The sequence below is a fragment of the Callospermophilus lateralis genome, assembly GCF_048772815.1.
Source record: "Callospermophilus lateralis isolate mCalLat2 chromosome 5 unlocalized genomic scaffold, mCalLat2.hap1 SUPER_5_unloc_2, whole genome shotgun sequence".
NCBI classification, from domain to species: Eukaryota; Metazoa; Chordata; class Mammalia; order Rodentia; family Sciuridae; genus Callospermophilus; species Callospermophilus lateralis.
Genome location: NW_027510148.1, coordinates 1,978,692 through 1,998,648, shown reverse-complemented (window position 1 = coordinate 1,998,648; position 19,957 = coordinate 1,978,692). Strand labels below are relative to the sequence as shown.

Here is a 19,957-nt window from a genome sequence, read left to right as displayed (position 1 = left end):
CACCTTACAACTCACACTCAATAGACCACATGAGAAATATGACTAAGTGTTGGGATGTTGATACATAAAAGAATCAAGTCTCCTAGTGCACTCCCAGAGTGGGAGTGGGAGGAGCGGGCTTAGCTGTCAGCACACTGTGCTCCTGAATTGCTGGCAGGGTACAGTAAGTAACCTGCTACACCGCTGAGAATGTCCCCACTTGTGATTTTAAATTTCCCTGCTGGGTGAGGTTAAGAGTTCTGGTCCTTCGAGTCCTTCTGGGGGCCTGTTTGCCCAGGACTGCGGCTCATACAGTGGTGGGTTGTCACCCTCCTGTTTTCATGGACTTGTGGAGAGCTGCGTGAGTTAAGACCTGTATGATACGACACCCACACGATTTCCAGTTTGTCCTCCTCTTACTTGGTTTTCTGAACATGTCACAGAATTTCTGTCTTCAGAGGCTCCTGTTCCTCTCTGTATTGGGGACTCTTCTGTTGCAAGAGCAGTGAGCGCCCTCTGCAGGAATCTGGGCTTCACCGACTGGAAACGCCCCCTTCAGGGCATCTGAGTTCAGTCCGCTCTGCTGGGCACCTCTGGCTCACCTTGCTGTGTTCCAAAGAGTCCCCGGGACTCCCATGGGTGTCTCAGGGAGGCTACTCTACCCATTTCACAGTCGTGCTCCCTAGCTAATCGGAGGAGAAGACACAGCCCTAAGCAAGAAGCTGCGGGTTTCGAACTCCTGGAGGACCCCAGGGAGAACCACCGCACCCCTAGGGCTGGAGGTGGTGCTCATCCAGGCTGTTTGCAAAAACTCTTATGTGAGTGGCCAAATGCTTTTATTAAGCAACATATATTAGAAATTCTGTTTTGCTTTTAAAGTTTTTGATAATATGTTCCAATGAGAGAAATATAAACAAGCTTTGTTTTGTTTTTTTCACTGATAACCTGAGACACTGACCACCTGATACCGTATGCGCATGTACCTAGCTAGGTCCACAGTCTTTCTGGGATGCTCCTCAGGAAGAAGCCCCCTGACACTCGCTCCCTGCAGAGGCAGAGCTTGCATCTAGAAGCGCTGCGTTTTCAGCTCTACCCACCTGGGACCTCTCATCCATGAAACAGAACTTCCTTCCTCCCCACTTCTGTTCACTGATTTCAATGCTTTGAAAACCAGAGAAAACATATTAATGAGAAAGGATGGGTAATATCTGAAAATCCCTATTATAATATTTTTAAGTAGTATGATGAACATTGGTAGTGCATGTTTTAAATGAATGCAACACTTTATTTAACCCTTAAAGGCATACATTCTGAATGGTACTGTTAAGATACAATTCATATGCCATAAATACTCCCATACACAGGACAGAATCCCAGGTCTTTTAATATGTTAGAGCTGTACAAGAATGGCACCAATTTAAAAATGCCATCATCTCTTGGCATTTTACTTGAATAATCTAAATATCAAATATCATATTAGTTAACATAGCAATCTGTTGTATATTTACATGCATATATTTTTTAAATTTATAAATGAATGATGATCTCTATGTGTGTTTATATAGGTATCACATATAAATTTACTTAATAAATAAAAAATAAATTTCTAATAAAATTATTAAAAAAACCAGAGAGGTGGGGGAGGATCTCAGAGGATAAAGGGAAGATGAGTGTAGTAGGAATTGAGGCGACTGGAAGAAGGAGGGGAAAAGGGAGGAAATGAGAAGCAAATTGACAGAATTATACCATATGCATGTACAAATATACCCCAGCAAATTCCACCTTTATGCATATGTATCAAGCACCAAGTCAAAATTAACAAATAAGTAGAGGGAAGATCAGTAGAGAAGAGGAAGGGGAGTAGGGGAGGGGGAGGGGAGGGAGAGAGGAAACAAAAGCCCAGGAGGCACTGCTGATCCTTCTCAACTGTACACAAGGTATTCTCCCTCCACTCCATGGTGACTTTTCTCTCCAATATTCTTTGTAGTTGTGTTCATGATTCAAACACTTCCAAAAGCTTCTTTTATTTATTTATTTTTACATTTTTCCATAGGGGAAGCCCAAGCAGGCTTGGTTTGCAGAGGAAGAGCCTTGTCTCCAGAGCACCCCTCCTGCAGACTTGTCCCAGCTGCCCAGTGCCCGCCTGGTCCAGGCTCACAAGTCCAAGCCCTCCACTCCCTGCACAGGCTGCGGAGTCGGTGGGGCACTGGTGCAGTTGGCAGAGGGGCCGGCTTTCCTGCTCCCGTGACTAGGTTTTCCTCCAGCTCACCAAAAGGGTCAGTTCTGGTACATCAGAGTGAGAAGAGGGGAAGGAACCCATTCCCAGGTAGTATAAATAGGCCTGGAGCGATGCAGAGATTTACACTCAGCACTTACATTTCAGGAGCAAGTGTGTTTTTTTAAGACTGTTTGTTTTATTTTGCTTTAAACTTCTCTAAAATGTCAGTAAGAGAGAAAAGTAATTTCTCCCATTTCTATTAAATTTTATGTTTCACTTTAAACATTTTGCTGCTGCTTTTATCTTTATGTATGAAATAACAGATGTCCTGTGTCATGATCTTATGATGATCCCATGGCTTTGACCTCCTTGCATAAACAATTTATATGTGTATAATTTAATATTTTACTTTATATAATGATTTAAATATAGTTCAGTGTATCTTTATTTTTCTGTTTCATTTTGTCTTTCTCAATGAAGATCTATGGTTATGTATATATGCATTTAAAACACACCTTTCAGCAAGTCTAGAAATTAAACTGTTTTAAATAAGTTACACGTCAACCAAGTATCTCTTATTGTACCATCAGCTGAAGCAGAGCCCTCTGGTCTACCACTAAGTACACACACACACACACACATACACATACACACACTCACACCTGCACATATTTTATACTTATAAGGCCACAAAGTGTATTTTAGAATACATCCTCTATGCAGTGTGTAAAGCGATCACCAAATAAGAGCAATGTAGATGATGTTTCATTACTTGATAATGCACAGTGTCTGTGGACGTCTGGGTTCTCATGGGTTCTATCACTTATTTTGAAAGGAAAAGCTACCAGACGGTCTGCAGACACTCCCAGAAGTAAGCCAGAGGGACTACCACTGCTTCACTTGACCAGGAGGATCACGATTCTCACAGAAAGCCCTACTGGAATCGGGCCTTAAAAGACAAATTTTTCTGAAAGCCCTTGATGGATGCAGAGCACCTATTATTCACCTTGACTTGGAGATTTTTAAAAAGAAGACGGAGCCTCATGGTGGAAAATCCATGGGATTGATGAGGACAGGGTGCAGAAGCAGGAAGATGGCAAAGTGGCCTTCGTCCAAGCGGCCACACTTATTTATATCAAGAGGTTACATAGATTGTTAGTACCATAACCACATTACTGTTTAGAGTTTCAGTAAGGTTGCTTATTCTGCAGTTATACTTCACAGTTACAATATGCAACGTTAGGAGCTTTGTGTAGTTCTCAAGAAAGAACATTGTCTGAAGTCACTGTTAGGAGGGCAGCTCCAGGAGCACCAGAGCTTGGTGTAACATTGTGGTTATCAAGCAAGTAAGTTCCTTTATTCCCGGGAGTTATGTGCCTAAGATTAAGGTGGAAGCTGATAAGACTCTAGCATAGAGGGCATTACCATAGCAACCGGGCATCCTATGCCTTTGCACAGAGACTTTCCCAGGCACCAAGCAAGTCATCAGTAACCCCAATCCCAAACACAAAACCCCTACAGGCCTGCCCTATGGGTGCTGCCTAGATGGTGAGGAGGGACAGCAGTGCCATTGGGTAGGTGGAGTAGACATTTGGTGACAGAGGGAAGGAGGCCTGTGACATCTGGGAGGGTCCCAAGGTGGGTCCCAGGTGGCAGCTATTGAGATTCCATGAGAGGACATGGGACCTGAGAGGACATACTACCATAAGAGGACATACTACCCCCTGTAGTAGTTGCACCCCCTCCTCCACAGAAAATCTTAACTAAGCTTCTCCAGAAATCTTCACCATAATTGATTTTAGGACCATCAGCAAAAGAGTCTCTACAAAGAGACTCAGGGTAGGTAAACTTTCTATTTTCCTGTTGCTCTATTTTAATTGGCCATTGGCCTGGAAGAAATCAGCACTCCAGGTGCTGAACACCCACCCCTTTACTAGTTTTTTCACACAAATTTATCCAGCATAATAGTTTGTAGAAGTATGTTTACTAAATACAAAATGTGATAAATAAAAGACAGGTCCTTTAACAAGGCCTCTGGCCTTGAGCTGGGGCTTCACAGAGATAGATGTCTACATCTCTAAGATAAGAGAAGTTACCAACTGGGTTCCATGGTAACAGCTGGCAGGGGGAGGAAAGAAAGGGGAGAAGCAGCTCTCTCCTTCTCAGGTGTTGTCCTTGAAGGGTTAACTTGCCCAGAACAGAGAAAGAAAAGCTGCTTTTATGTGAACTTCTGCAGACTGTGAACTTCTGAGCCCCTCCCCTTACATGCTGGGTATAACGTTCTGAAACTCCCTGAACTCGGAGTTCAGGGGGATTGACTGATTACAGCAAAAGCTGTTCCCTCTGAACCTGGCTATAACCAAATAAAACTGTTTCCTGCTATCTTTTGTGCCTTGCCTCATCTGACCCCTACAACACTGCCACCGCAGGTCTCAGGAGAGATGGGCAGTGTGAGGACGGGCCTCTGAGGAAGGAGCAGAGGGCAGGGTAGGTGGTCAGTGCTGGGTACTGGGGTCGTCTCAGCAGTGCTCAGGCAGATGGCACAGGTGCTCCAAGGACACTGCCAGAGGATTGACAGACTGAATTCATCAGCCACCAAAACAGCAACTGGGTCCCCTCCAGCAACTGCTGGCAAAGGCTGGACCAGAGAAGCGAGGCTGTTCTTGGCAGAGCTGTCCTGGGGCAGCCGGCTTTGGATGCCCTGCATTCTGATAGCTGGACAGCCAGGCAGACAGTGATCACCGTGGTGCTGGTCAGGGGACACCTGACAGTGTGAACTTGCTGTGGAAGGATGATCCCAAGTTTGAACCCACCCTCTTCCTTCAAAAGGGCTGGAGGCCAACTGCTTTGCATTTGGGGTCAGGGAAGCAGACAGCTGGTCATGGGCCTGAACTCTCTCTTGGCTCGGCCCCAGGGCAGCTGCTCTGCCCTGCAGCGGCTTTGCTCAGGATGTTTGAGGGAGTAAGGGGGTTCCTGCTGCAGTGTCCCAGGTACGACCAGGGCTCAGGTCTTCAGGGATGTCTGGTGCCAGGGGAGCAACTACATTCCTGATCCCAAGAAAGGAACTCAGGCACGTCACCCATTTCCTCTGGGAATGTCTGTGTCCTCCACTGAGGTGGTTGAGCATGTCCTCCACAGGTTCATGGGATGGAGGCTTGGTCCCCAGCATGGCAGTGCCGAGGTGCAGGGCCTTGTGAGACTGGGGTCAGTTCCTCACGGCACAGAGCACCTCTCTGCAAGTGGGCAGATGATGGGCTTCCAGAGCCAGTGGGCTGCCACAGGAGAGGCTTGGCATACAGCGAGGCACCCCACAGCATGCACCCCAGTGCAGGAGGCAGCTCCCTTTTTGATTCCCTGCCATGTGGTGAAGCTGTCAGGTGATGCTACAGGGCAAACAGAGGAGGCCACCTGATCTTGGACTTTGAGAGTTAAAAAAAAAGCAAAAAAAAAAAAAAAAGACTGTGACCTAAATTAACATTTTTCTTTACACAGTGGCCAGACTCTGGTATTTTATTATAGCTGTTCTTCCTTGAACCCACTGCTCTTTCCCATCATGGCTGCCTGGAGAGTTTAGGAGTACCAAAGGCCTGCACAAATAGCTCCCAGGGTGCTCTGGACCTCAGAGATATTCCTCTCCCTGACTGCAATGCCCTCAGGACAATCAGGAAATTGTATCCCGGAAGCAAAGGCTCTGAAGACTCACTCCATGTAGCACCTGGGGAGCTGCTGCCTGCTGTTTGGAGCACCAGCATGGGGCCAGACAGCTGTGGGAACAGGGGTTGGGGGCTACTAAAGAAACACACTGTCAAATAACAAGCCTGGCCAGGCACCCCTGCCCTAGATCAGCTGCTGGGGGAGTGTCTCAGGATGTGTGTGGGGGTCCCCTGGATAATCCTCAGTGGCAACTTCCACAATAAAAATCAGAACACATTCTCTTCCTGCACCGACGGGGGCCATCAACCTCCCAGCAGTATGCGGTGGGTGTTTTTGTCTGCTGTGCCACTCCACAAATGGACAGGCCATGGCAGAGATGAGTGGTGCAGGCAAGTGGCAGAGTGGAAGAGCCAGATGGGTGCCAGCGCCCGAGGTCCAGCATGGAAGCTCTGAACCACAACCTGCAGGGGCCACTCAGTCAGGCCTAAGTCAATGTGGCAGAGGACTCCAGCACTGCCAGCTCTGCCTGGACTGTCCAGTCTAGAGATGACCCAAACACCACCCATCATCTGACAGTCAGGGGTCACAGCACCCAACACAGCTTCTGCAGACATTTCCAAGGCACAAGTGGAAAAGGTGTTTGGGGCCATGTGCTTCTGGCCAGATCACAAACTCTGAGGCTGGAGATATCACCTAGGAGGAACATCCAGCTGCTGGAGGCCCTGCATACTTAGGTCTCTCCAGCACACTACCAAACTTCAAATCCCAGCAGGAACTGGGGAGATGCTTCCTGTATTCTGCACATTAGGTGTGAGCCCTGTTCCTGAACAATACAGACGTGACCACCCTAGATGACTGAGCACTGCAGTGTCCCCTGGGCTGTCAGCTGGGGTCTGCACCTGCTGGCCCACACCCTCAAAGGTGATGCAGAGAGCCTCCATGTTCAAAGAGCGTCTCTCCTCGCGACTCACTCCCTCCGGGATGGCTGGCCAGGACACAGGGAGGGAACCTGCTCAGTCGACAACTCCACACAGCGCTGCAAACAGAACCAGAATCCATGATTCCTCATTGTCAGCAAATTCAAGATGGCCGTGGAGGGGCCTATCCAAGAGGAGGTGGGGAAGGAAGAGGTAGCAGGTGCTTGCCCAGTGCTCCTGGGGCCTTCAAGGTAAGAGTCAGAAGAGGATGGCCCTGAATGGGACAAAAAGGAAGTGCAGTCTTCAGCAGAGAGTGACCTAGTATGAGGGGTCCCCCAAAGTCACTTTGGTGCTATGCTGGAGGGGGACACAGGGAGAGCAGAGAGGATGTGAGAAACCTCCTGGACAATCCAGGTTAAAGACCATGCATTGGTCCAGCCCACTAGCTGTGCATAGGAGAGAAATGTGGATTCTTCACTTGAACTAGTTTATGCTTTCAGATAAAATGTTTGAGTTCTATTAATGCAACAAAGAGAAGATATATTCTTGCTGCCTTAGTGTGGATTAGCTTTATAGGAAGTTCTTGGAGTAAAAAATAGAATATCTCTATTCTATTAACGGATTTTAATAAAAACATCGTAGACAATATTTTCACCTGTCCTTTGGAAATGGAATTGAATTTACATGAGTGGATCAAGAGGCTAAGGACTCACTGGCAGGACTTCTCAGAGCTTTGGCCACAACGTCCTCCTAGGAGGCCTGACAGGAGAGGCCATAGATGTGAGCTACTTGCAGATAATTTGAACAAGTAAATCAGAGGAAAATTTTGAGAAAGGCAATCTAATTTTAATGTTAGAATCTCCGTTTTTGTGTTGGTTTCCATTAAGTTTTACTGATACTATTGGTGACTTCCCACTGTTATTTCAATTATTGTATCTTTGTGAAATCAGGTAAGTACAAGCAGATAGATGTGAATTTCAGATAACAGTGATTTTTTTTAATTTAACTATATCACAAACTTATAATACAACAAAAATTGTGATGATGAAGACATAGAACTGGCACCCTGTGTTCTTATCTACTAGATCTGGCACCCCTAGCAAGTGGGCTGAGGTTGTCTGGCTGCCATTTGTGAATGGACAAAACCCAACAGCAACATCACCTGGCACCCACCTGCTGGGCCTCATTTTCATGTGCACAAATATGTGATTCTCAGGCTGCTGGTGCCAACCACTGGGGAAGGGACTTTATGTATGCTCTTTTTCTCTTTTTTAAATAAATCTTTAATCCCTCTGATATTAGGGATGAAAGTCCCTTCCTACTGTGGCAGGTTGCTGTCCTCTTCTGTATACCTACTCCGTGCTGCCCCACCCCAGCTCAGCTCTTGCCTCAGGGCAGGGGACCATCCACAGACACCTAGCTTGGGGGCTCCTGCTCCTCGGTCTCTCGCTGATAGCTTCCAGCTGCCAACAGTCTGCTTTCAACCTCCTTTGTCCGTTTCCCAAGCCCACAGAAGCAAAGGGCTGAATCAGCCCAGGGACAGAATCAGAACTGCCTTTCAGAATTTGATCTGGAAGCTGTTTGCAGACAGCTGTGTTAGGAGGTGAGGGCGTCAGTGCAGTGGAGCAGGGTAGCCCCGCTGAGATGCCTGCAGTAAGACACAGGAACCCAACGTCCCGGGCACTCCATTCTGGAAGCCCTGCGCATGTTCCCACCTTCATGTCCTCAGCTGTTCATTTCACTCAGGGTCAGCCGGTCAGTCCATCAGCCAACCAGTCATGTTCTCCAGTGGCATTCACTTAGTCCTGCTCTGGCTGTGAGAACTGCAGAAAGAGTGAGCAGAACAGACGAGGTAGGTCTCTGCTCCAGGGTGAGAGATGTCTACCCTTGCCATCCTCTGCACACAGCAGCATGACCACAGGCAGCGCCAGGAGGGCCACTTGCCAACAAGAAAGAGGGTCACCTCTGCGGCTGCTCTGGGATAAGTTTGCTGGTTTGTTTTTCTCCAGCTCCTGCCCTGGAAAAATCCCTCCACGCCAGCCCCCGTGCAGAGTGGTGTTCCCATCCTGACCTGGCTCTTCCCACCCTTCCTCCTGGTCCTGAGGTGTTCCTGATCCCCTGGATTTGCCACCGGCAATGTCAACAGGAAACAGAACTTCTACCTCCGACTTTGTCCTCCTGGGGCTTCTGGTGAGCACGGAGGCCACGGGGATTGTTTTCACGGTCATCTTTGCCATTTTCGTGGTGGCTGTCACAGCAAATGTGGTCATGACAGTCTTGATTCAGGTGGACTCCCGCCTCCACACCCCCATGTACTTCCTGCTCAGCCAGCTGTCCATCATGGACACCCTTTTCATCTGTACCACTGTCCCAAAGCTCCTGGTGGACATGGTTTCTACAGAGAGGACCATTTCCTTTGTGGCCTGTGGCATCCAGATCTTCCTGTACTCGACCACGGCTGGTTCAGAGTTCTTCCTGCTGGGCCTCATGGCCTATGACCGTTATGTGGCTATCTGCAACCCCCTTAGGTACCCAGTTCTCATGAACCGCAAGATGTGTCTTCTGCTGGCTGCTGGTGCCTGGTTTGGGGGCTCACTTGATGGCTTTCTGCTCACGCCCATCACCATGAATGTCCCTTACTGTGGCTCCCACCAGATCAACCATTTTTTCTGTGAGATCCCTGCAGTTCTCAAACTGGCCTGTGCTGACACGTCCTTGTATGAGACACTGATGTACCTCTGCTGCGTCCTCATGCTGCTCATCCCCATCTCTATCATCTCCACTTCCTATGCGCTCATCTTGCTCACTGTCCACCGCATGCGCTCTGCTGAGGGCCGCAAAAAGGCCTTCACCACGTGTTCATCCCACCTGACTGTGGTCAGCATTTTCTACGGGGCTACCTTCTACACATATGTGCTGCCCCCATCATTCCACACACCTGAACAGGACAAGGCAGTGTCCACCTTCTATACCATTGTCACACCCATGCTTAACCCTCTCATCTACAGTCTCAGAAACAGGGATGTCCTTGGGGCATTGGAGAGGGTGTTTGCCCACTGCTCCCCTGCTCAGAAAGTAGCTGCAGATAAGGCGTAGAGACTCAGTAACACAAGGACAGGTCCTTCAGATGTCACTCTCCATTGCTTTGTCAGCCATCAAAGTCTACTTACAATTAATATATCAAAGTGCATAAACACATTCTACTATCATGTATGACTAATTAAAACAAATTTAAAAATTCATAAAAAAAGAGCATTCACGTGGTCTGGATTTCGGCTGTGGGGAGGGCTCACACCCTTCCCTTTTGCCTGCACAGGCAGGCCTGGCGGGGGTCAGGGGAGGAGGCAAAGCTCAGCACTTCTGCCTCCATTTTGCATCTTTGCTCTGTGTCTCCTTAGAGTCCAGGAGCCACAGGTCAGTGAACAGTGGAGGCCACCCTTGAGCAACAACAACTTCCTCATCTGGGGCAGGGCCCTCCTGGCCAGTGCTGAGGTAACCATGGACAGACCACACCTGACTAAGACCACCTGCTTTGGCAGCTGTGAAAAGCCTCCAGCTGCAGGGTAGGATGGCCACACCTGTAACCCCAGTGACTCAGGAGGAGAGGCCGGACGGTCTCAAGCTCAAGTCCAGACTGAGCAACTTAGCAAGACTCTGACTCAAAATGAAACAAGAAGAGGACTGGGGGAATGGCTCAGTGGTGTGGCACCCCTGGGTTCAGTCCCTGCACCGAAACCTCCAGCTGTGCAAACCCTGATCTTGCCCTCCTTCCCCTTTCTATCAGATCTCAAAGTCACAGTCAGCCTGCAGGACAGGGCTGAGGTCATGTGTGCCCTCGTCCTCCCCATGTGGCTGCACTAATCAAAGTCCCTTTCATGCTTGTCACCATGGCCTTTCCCATTTGGATTTTTGGGTGATTGGGCAACTGATTTTTGGACCTCCAGGGTCAGGCCTCTGGCCTGGTACTCTGGCACCAGGATGTTTCACTCATTGGGTCCTTTTGGCAAAAAAAAAAAAAAAAAAAATATATATATATATATATATATATATATATATATATATATATATATATATATATATAAACTGATTCCTCATACTTTAGGAATCTAAAGAAGTCATCTGTTCTTGTCTCTGGGGAAAAACACCCACAGTGGAGTTCACAGCAACCTCTCACTGGGCACAGGGCCTCCTAGCTACTGGAGATGGACAAAATGAAAACTCCTAAACAGTAGCCACATGTCTGCTGCTTTTCTGTGACTACGTTTGCGGTAGCAAGGGAAGCCTACCAATCCACAAATGACACGGAAGAGAAGTCGCCTCACAGTTTAACCATGCTTTCCCTGGTGGGAGCTCTGAGATCACCTTGGAGTGCTGGGTGCAGCCACCACCAAAATATGCAGCTCCAATCCATGGGTGAGTGGCACTGATGGGGAATGGGAGAGCCTTTGAGTACTAGCAGGCGCTCAGAGGCAGCAGAGGCCACATCTGACGTCACAGTCACAGCATCCTGGGAGGGGTCATAACTGCTGACTGTGTCAGGGCCAGAAGCCTCAACTCTCCCATCCTGGATGCCACCACAGTGCTTGGTCTGGATGAGTGAGTCCTGGGGGATGTGGGAAGGTCACTTATGTGCAGTTGGTCCCTTGTGATGCCTGCCCTGAGTGACAGGCACAAGTTTCCATTCTGCAATTGCTCCAGAAACATCAGTAAAAGAAAACGAGTCACATGAGAACTCTGTATATTTACTGCCAAATAGAAATTTGCATGAATATTTTCTTCCTTATTTTTATCAGATATATTCCTAAAAATTAATACAAGAGAAATGAACAGATATAAATATTTTTTTCTTAATCAAACTACTTCATCTAATCTTATAAAGAAAAAAAGTTACCCCAGGTGCTACAACAAAGGGAGCTATTTGCCTGGGAACGTGCTTTTTGCATTCTTCGGGGGTAAGTGACTCCACACAGTGGCAGACCAAGCCTTTTGAGCAAACTGGGCACATGATGAGTTGTGTTGACTTGTTCTCGTGTGGTGGGACAGAGCACGCAAATGTGCCAAAACAAACCTACTGCTCAGTGAGCACCACATTCATGAAATGACACAGGTCAAGAAACAATACACGAACAGCCCTCCGCAGCCAGCCGGTCTCCAACCACCACACACTATTCATGGCAGAGAAACACAACTCTAAACTTTATTAACTTTTATTTTGAACCACTCTCAGATATGCAGAAAAGTGGCAGGATTTGAACAGTAGGTTTCCAATTTCTGTTAATATTGACATTTTACACAACCATAAAATAACCACCAGAGCCAGGAAATTTACATTGTACTGGAGGTGATGCGCTAAATTACAGCAATAGTTTTAGAACTTGAAGCTGATGGCAAGAAGCCTGCTGACCTACAAGGGCCCTTCCAGGAAGGCTGGGTCTGCGGTATCTGCAGGGTCCAGACTGGAGGGAAACGCGGGAAAGCGCTAGTCTCAGGGAGCATCCTAGGTGATCCCACTAGGGAAGAGCTACCCTGGATTCCTGGGGCCCAGCGATTTCTACCTCCTGCCCAAGACAAAGTTCTGCGGGGTTCAAAATCCCTTCAACAGCAGCAGACCTGGGCTAAGCACACCAATAGTGCCAAGAAGAGCAACACCCCCAAGTCGAGAAGCCCACAGTCTGCACAAGGCCATGTCAGCCTCCCTCGAAGACACAAGTAGAAAGAGGTGGCGGAGACGAGTATTAATGCCAAGTTCTGCAGTGAAGATCCAGACACACACCCTTAAAGATGAGAGCAGCCAGATGCAGTGAGGTAGGCTGGTGATCACTGAGACCCGGGAGGCTGAGGCAGGAGGATGCAGGTTCAAAGCCAACCGAGTCACTGTCTCAAAATATAAAACAATAACAATAACAAGGCTGGGGGATGTGGCTCAGTGGTAAACCACAACAGGGTTCAATCTCCTCTATGGGAAAAAACAGGAGGGGGAGAGCAAACGGGGCACCAGAATCTGGCTAAAGACCTAGTGGCTGCTCCTCATCAGATGGAGATGCGTGTGGATGTCCCAGAGCAGGAATTCAAACTGGCTGTTTTGAGGAAGCACAGCTAACTATAAGACAATATCAAAAAATTTCAGATATCTGTTCAAGATGTTTAAAAAAGAAATTGAAATAGGAATATGTCACATTATGGATGACAAAGGGTAGAGAGTGAAGTTAGGAGCACAGTGGAGAGCCATACCAGGAGACTCCACAAACCAGCAGAAGCAGTGACAGCAAAGAGGCTGGATGAAGTCACACACAGAGGAGAGGAGAAATAAGCAAGAGTGAGGAGAGGGAGATAAGCAGGAGTAAAGAGAGGAGAGGTAAGGACAACTATGGAGAGGAGAGGTAAGCACAAGTGAGGAGAATGGAGGTAAGCAGGAGTAATGAGAGAAAAGGTAAGCAGGAGTAAGGAGAGAAGAGGAAAGCAGGAGGAAGGAGAGTGGAGGTAAGCAGAAGTAAGGAGAGGGTAGGTAAGCAGGAGTAAGGAGAGGGGAGGTAAGCAGAAGTAAGGAGAGGGGAGGTAAGCAGGAGTAAAGAGAGGAGATATAAGGAAGACTAAAGAAAGGTGAGGTAAGCAGGAGTAAGAAGAGGGGAGGTAAGGGATAATAAGGAGATAAGAGGCATGCAGGAGTAACAAGAGGAGAGGTAATCAGGAGTGAGGGGAGGAGAGATAAGCAGGAGAAAGGAGAGGGGAGGTAAGCAGGAGTAAGGAGTGGAGTGGGAAGCAGGCGTAAGGAGATGGGAGGTAAACAGGAGTAAGGAGAGAAGAGGTAAGCAAGAGAATGGAGAGAAGAGGTAAGCATGAATAAGGAGAGGGGAGGTAAGCAGGAGCAAGGAGAGGACAGGTAAGGATGAGTAATTAGAGCAGAGGTAAGGACGAGTGAGGAGAGGAGAGATAAGCAGGAGTAAGGAGAGGAGAGGGAAGCAGGAGTAAGGAGAGGGGAGGGAAGCATGAGTAAGTAGAGGGGGAGGTAAGCATGAGTAAGGAGAGGGGAGGTAAGCAGGAATAAGGAGAGAAGAGGGAATCAGGAGTAAGGAGAGGGGAGGTAAGCAGGAGTGAGGAGTGGAGAGGTATGTACCAGTAAGTAGAGGAGAGGGAAGCAGGAGTAAGGAGAGGAGAGGTAAGCAGGAGTAAGGAGAGGGGAGGTAAGCAGGAGTAAGGAGAGGGGAGGTAAGCAGAAGTAAGGAGAGGAGAGGTAAGCAGGAGTAAGGAGAGGGGAGGTAAGCAGGAGTGAGGAGTGGAGAGGTAAGAAGGCATATGGATGGGAAAGGTAAACATGCGTAAGGAGATGGAGGTAAGCAGGAGTGAGAAGAGGAGAGGTAAGCATGAGTAAGGAGGAATAAAGATGATACCCAGGGCTTGCACAGTGTGAAATGTGCCAGCCCAAGGGCTGATGAGTTCAGGGGAGCTGGGGAGTGACAGAGCACAATGTCCACTCAATGACAACAGAAAACTGCACCTGGAAGTAGATGTGAACATCAGGTATTGGGTCCACAGTCCAGCTGTGCTGTGACAGAGGGATCGGTTGCCAGGAGACCAAAAAATGTCCCAGGGTAAGGTGGGGGCCCAGGCTTCATTGAGAAGAGCTGTGGCAACAGGCTGAGCAATGGCACCTCCACTCCTCAGTGCTTCACCAGGCAGCACCCCCTCCCTGGTGACAGAGTGTCTGGAGGTGACAAGCCCTCAGTGTGCTTCTCCAGGCAGCACCCACTCTCTGGTGGCAATCTGTCTGAAGTTGACAGGCCACCAGGCATTGCCCTCTCCCTAGTGGCTCTCTGGTGGTGGCAGGTCAGATGAGCATGTCCTTTCCACAGTGCCCTCAGCTGGGCTCCAGTCACCACTGGGAGAGGGCTTTGTAAGCTGGGCTGTGGGAGCAGGGACATCATCAGCATCAGATTCCTTGGTGTGCTGTGTCCTTGTGTGACCGGCAGCCCACTGGCATACCTGCACAGATCTACTCTGTGCATATCATGTTAGCTGTCCCCATCCCCAATGTGCAAGCCGGAAAGCCAGGACCCTTCAAGACCCCCATCGATCCCAAGGTGACCTCCCCACCTGGGTGCTCTCTGTGATCCCTTGGCTTGGCTAGGGGAACTGAGAGGGCCAGCTCAGGATTATGATGTTCCACTGACCTCCCTTTCCTCAGGTGCCACATGGTACAGGAAGGGGAAGGACCAGCAAACTTGCTTAATCCAAACAGTACCTGTCAACACAGTGTGTTCAGATTCTCAAAGTAAAGGACAGTCTGGGAAGAAGGTACAGTGGTGACCCCAACCCTCCCCAGGGGTAGTGAGAAACAGCTGGCCAGGAAGGTGGGTGACAGAGCAAAGGCCCATGGCCCAGTAGTAGACATTCTGAGGCCTGGGGTGGGGTGGGGCTTGAAGTTGGGATCCTGGAACAGAAAATGGGGACGGAGTTCCCCAGTCCCAAACCTGGACCAGGAGAGGGGAGAAGCCCGTCACTCCCTCCCCACCGCAGCTGGAGAAGGCAGGCCAAGGTAAGTGTGGGAGGAGCAGGAGGCACAGAAAGAGATCAAGCAGTTCCACCCAATCATGGACAGACAGCTCAGCCCCACAGGCAGCCATCCCATGGATCCCGCATCTGGCCTGTTGCCTGAGGAGAATTTAAATCAACTGCGCCTCCCACTTTGGGAGAGCAGCTGTCAAATAGCCCCTGTAGCTCACTGATCCAACTATGACAAACTTGTAGAGGGTCACTATGGCCCAAAGTCACTGAACCCCCACGTGGACAAGGGGAGTGGGCAGGAACAGCCCCACTCAGGAAGTGATGTTCTAACCCACAGTGCACAGCCAGGGCAGGGAGGAGCTCAGACACAGGGATTCACATTCACAGCAGTAGGCAAGGAGCTCAGATCCATCAGGAACCCACAGTGCACAGCCAGGGCAGGGAGGAGCTCAGACACAGGGATTCACATTCACAGCAGTAGACAAGGAGCTCAGATCCATCAGGAAGACAGCCTCTGTTCTGAGTGAGGAGAGAAATGTCACCTGCATCACTGTTGCAACCCAGAGGGGACTTGGACAAAAGTGGGACAGCTGTCTCCATCTCAGGCAGCAGAGATGGATGGCATCTGTGACCACTGGCAGCAGCCCATGGGCATCTGGACACGGGCAGGATGTGGTCTCTGTCCCAGTCAGGGCAGGGGAGCAGGACCTGGTTCATAACCTTGGGCAGTGGGAGCTGCAACCCGGTTGATGTGGCTGGGTTTCTTTATCCAGAAGCAGGGGCAATCCGGGGTTCTGTTGGTCAAAGAGGATGCTTCTGGAGAACCCACAACCATAGGTCCTTGCTTGCAGATAGCCAGCATGCTCTATGCTCTATGAAGAGGACCCTGTGGGGGGAGCAGGTGTGCAGTGACCTGTGGCAGTCACAGTGACAGCCAGAGCCCTGCATCCTGAGCTCCTGGGCACAATTGCAACCGCACCACACCCTCCAAGCTTCAGGCCCTGGGATGACAAAGCAAACCCAGCTGCTGGGAAGTCCAAGGTAATCAGGATAGTGGCTCCTGTGCCCCAGCAACTCTGGGGTCAGCAGAGCTAAAGAGTGACAGACATCTTCTAAAGGTCCCAAATCCCGATGAAATCCGAACCAAGACATGCCACAACCTGCCAAACCCTACAAACCGGGGAATGGCAATGGGAGATTAGAAAGATACATAAATGTTTAAAGAGAGAAAACGGGGGTCAGATGGGACACTGACCTCTGATGTCCTATGGTCGAGGAGCAGTGACCCAGAGATAGCACACACGTTTATTATAGAGGGTCTCATAATCAGAGACACCCTCTCTCTCTCTCTCTCTCTCTCTCTCTCTCTCTCTCTCTCTGTCTCTCTCTCTCCATATATATATATAAACTATAGGGGCATTGTAAATGGTTCAAGGCTTGTGAGTCATCAAGAGGCTTCCTTGTGCACAAAAAAGTTACAGAGGTAGAAACATTTTTGCAGCTATCCTACAGTTGCAGTGCTAGGAACATCCTGTTATTATCCTGCTGCACCCAGGAAGCCCATTGTCCAGGGTTTTTGCAAAGCAGGCAGGCTTGAAGGTCACAGTGGTTGCAAGACATTGTGGTTATCTTGTTATGCTCAGAATTCTCTATCCCTGACAGCTGGTGTCTGAGCTCAAAGTAAAGACTGATATAGTTCTGTGCTTTTGCACAGAATTTCCTCAGGCAGGGCATTACCATAGCTCCTGGGCAGTCTTGTCCTGCATCTTTGCATAGAATGTTCCTAGGGCAAAGTGCAGCCGTAGCTCTGAGGCAGTAATGGCCATGGTCCAAGTCACTGCTCTCCATAAACACTCAATGAGAATTTTCTTCACCCTGGCAAGGTTTACTATTAATAGCTCTAATGACAACTTTGATCTTGTAAAAATCACTCTTCAATTTGATTTGATAATTGTGACCTAGTATTTGATTTGATCGTATTTATTCTAATTTTTTGAACTATTAATTGGAATCATTCTTTTTGGTTTCTTAGCTCAGGTTTGTACTTGCTCCTCTTATCCCTTCTAACCTTCTTACATCACCTGCTACAGCTTCAAATGCCCACTCCATCCTTTTCTTCTTTCTACCTTATCATGAATTTTTTTCTGTATTCTTTTCTTTCTTTTTTCCCATTTTTTCTCTTCCCCCTTTAACTTTTGTATCATGTTATGACAATTTTATTATATCTAATGACTTATCTTTCAACTCATTTTGGAACATTAGAGAAGTTCACCTCTGGATTAGAAGAACTGTGGAGAACACTATCAGCAAGTTTTTGTTTTTCCAGATTTGACTGGTGTGTGACTTTGCTATAAAGTGTTCATAGTGAATAGGGTTCAATGTCTTCTTTCACCTTGGAGCTGACCCTGGGAACAGCAGAGAACACACATTGAGTGAGAGTATCAATACCACAATATTTGCCCAGCCCAGGGCACTTAAGAGAGAGAAATTCACTAGTCCCTTGCATGAAAGAAGAGGCATCTGTGTACCATGGTGCACACGTGTAATCCCAGCAGCTGGGGAGGCTGAGGCAGAGGGCCAGAAGTTCAAAGCCACCTTCAGTAACTTAGGCCCTCGGCAACTTAGCGAGACCTTGTCTCAAAAAGTAAAAAATGTGCTGGGGATGGGGCTCAATGGTCAAGCACCCCTATATTCAATCCCTGACCCCAAAACTCAAACAAACAACAAACAAAAGGCAGATATGCAAGGAATATAAACAAGCAAGGGAACAAACCACCCCACACAGCTCACAACACATCAACAACTGACTCAGCACCACAGTGGAGAATGTGGGAGAAAAATTATGAAGTCCATAGTTAAAATGTTCAACTAGTTCTGGGTCCAGTTGCACTCATCTGTAGTACTAGCAGCTCCAGAGGCTGAGGCAGGAGGATCGTGGGTTCAAAGCCAGCGTCAACAAATTCAAGGCACTAAACAGCTCAGTGAGACCCTGTCTAAATAAAATACAAAATAGAGCTGGAGATGTGGCTCAGTGGTGGAGTGCCCCTGGGTTCAAACCGAGTATCCCCACTGACCACCAAAAAAAAAAAAAAAAAATTCAACTAGCTACCAAAGGATTTAAGGAGTGAACTTCAAGAGAAAGCACAGAAAGTTAAGTTAAATATAATTTCAATAAAGAGAGATTCTGAGAAAGAGCCAAATGGGAATCCTGGAAATGACTCAATAAATTAAATGAAAAATTCAATAAAAGCATCTCTAATAGATTAGACCATTTTGAAGATAAATTCTCAAGTCTTGAAGTAAAACCACACAATCTTAAAAATGAAGCTAAAAATAAAGATATTAACAGACCATGACCAGAATATTCAAGAAATCTGGGATAACATCAAGAGACCAAATTTAAGAACTTTTGGTGTAGATGAAGGGTTTGAAATACTAACTAAAGGAATGCATAACCATTTCAATGAAATACCATTAGAAAAAATTTCTGAGTCTTAGGAACGAGATGGAGATCCAAATAAAAAAGGCATATGGAACTCCAAATAGGCAAAAATCAAAAAAGATCCTCTCCAAGATGCTAATGCATAATATACAGAATAAGGATAAAATTCTAAAAGCTGTAAGAGCTAGGCACAGTAGCACATGCATGCAATCCCAGAGGATTGGGAAGCTGAGGCAGAATTGTGAGTTCAAGGCTAGCCTTAGCAAAAATGAGATGCTACACATCAGATAGAGCACTAACTCCAAAACATTAACACTGAAAGAACAAATAATCCCATCAATAAATGGGCCAAGGAACTGAACAGACACTTTTCAGAAAGTGATATATATTCAATCAACAAATATATGAAAAAATGTTCAACATTTCTAATAATCAAGGAAATGCAAATCAAAACTACTCTAAGATTTCATCTCACTCCAGTTAGAATGGTAGCTATTAAGAATACAAGCAAGAACAAGTATTGGTGTGGATGTGGGGAAAAGGCACACTCATACATTGCTGGTGGGACTGCAAACTGGTGCAGTCAATATGGAAAGCAGTATGGAGATTCCTTAAAAAACTGGGAATGGGACCACCATTTGACTCAGCAATCCCACTCCTTGGTTTATACTCAAAGGGCTTAGAATCAGCATACTACAGCAATGCAGCCACATCAATGTTTATAGCAGCACCATTCACAATAGCTAAATTTATATTATATTCTTATATATTATATATCTAGGAACCAACCTAGATACCCTTCAGTAGATGAATGGATAAAGAAAATGTGGTATCTATACACAATGGAATAATATTCAGCATTAAAAGAGAATAACATTTGGAGGTAAATGGATGGAGGTGGAGAAGATAATGCTAAGTGAAGAAAGCCAGTCTCCCCAAAACCAAATGCTGAATGTTTTCCCTGAAGTAAGAAGGCTGATTTGTAATGGGGATGGGAGGGCAGCATGGGTGGAAAGGAGGAACTTTAGCTGGGGAAAAGAGGTGGAAGGAGCAGGGAGGGAGTTCAGAGGTAGGAAAGCTGATGAAGTGAGACAGACATCATTACCCTAAGCACATGTATGAAAACTCGAAGGGTGTGACTCTACTTTGTGTACAACCCGAGACATGAAGAATTGTGCTCTATATGTGTAATATGAATTGCATTGCATTCTGCTGTCATATATAACAGAATAGAATAAATAAAAA

At 47.4% G+C, this 19,957-nt stretch overlaps 1 protein-coding gene and 1 pseudogene across 1 annotated transcript; one reads left to right on the top strand and one right to left on the bottom strand.

The window, feature by feature from the left end:
* Positions 1 to 19,957, bottom strand: part of LOC143639848 (E3 ubiquitin-protein ligase TRIM58-like) — a 305,237-nt pseudogene that overhangs the window by 37,045 nt on the left and 248,235 nt on the right.
* Positions 8,905 to 9,864, top strand: LOC143398902 (olfactory receptor 2T11-like). Its single transcript, XM_076855617.2, has one exon. It carries the CDS (start codon positions 8,905 to 8,907, stop codon positions 9,862 to 9,864), a length of 960 nt encoding a protein of 319 aa, XP_076711732.2.

Coding starts and splice junctions, on each gene's coding strand:
- LOC143398902 (XM_076855617.2), top strand. CDS start 8,905: ATGTCAACAGGAAACAGAACTTCTACCTCCGACTTTGTCCTCCTGGGG.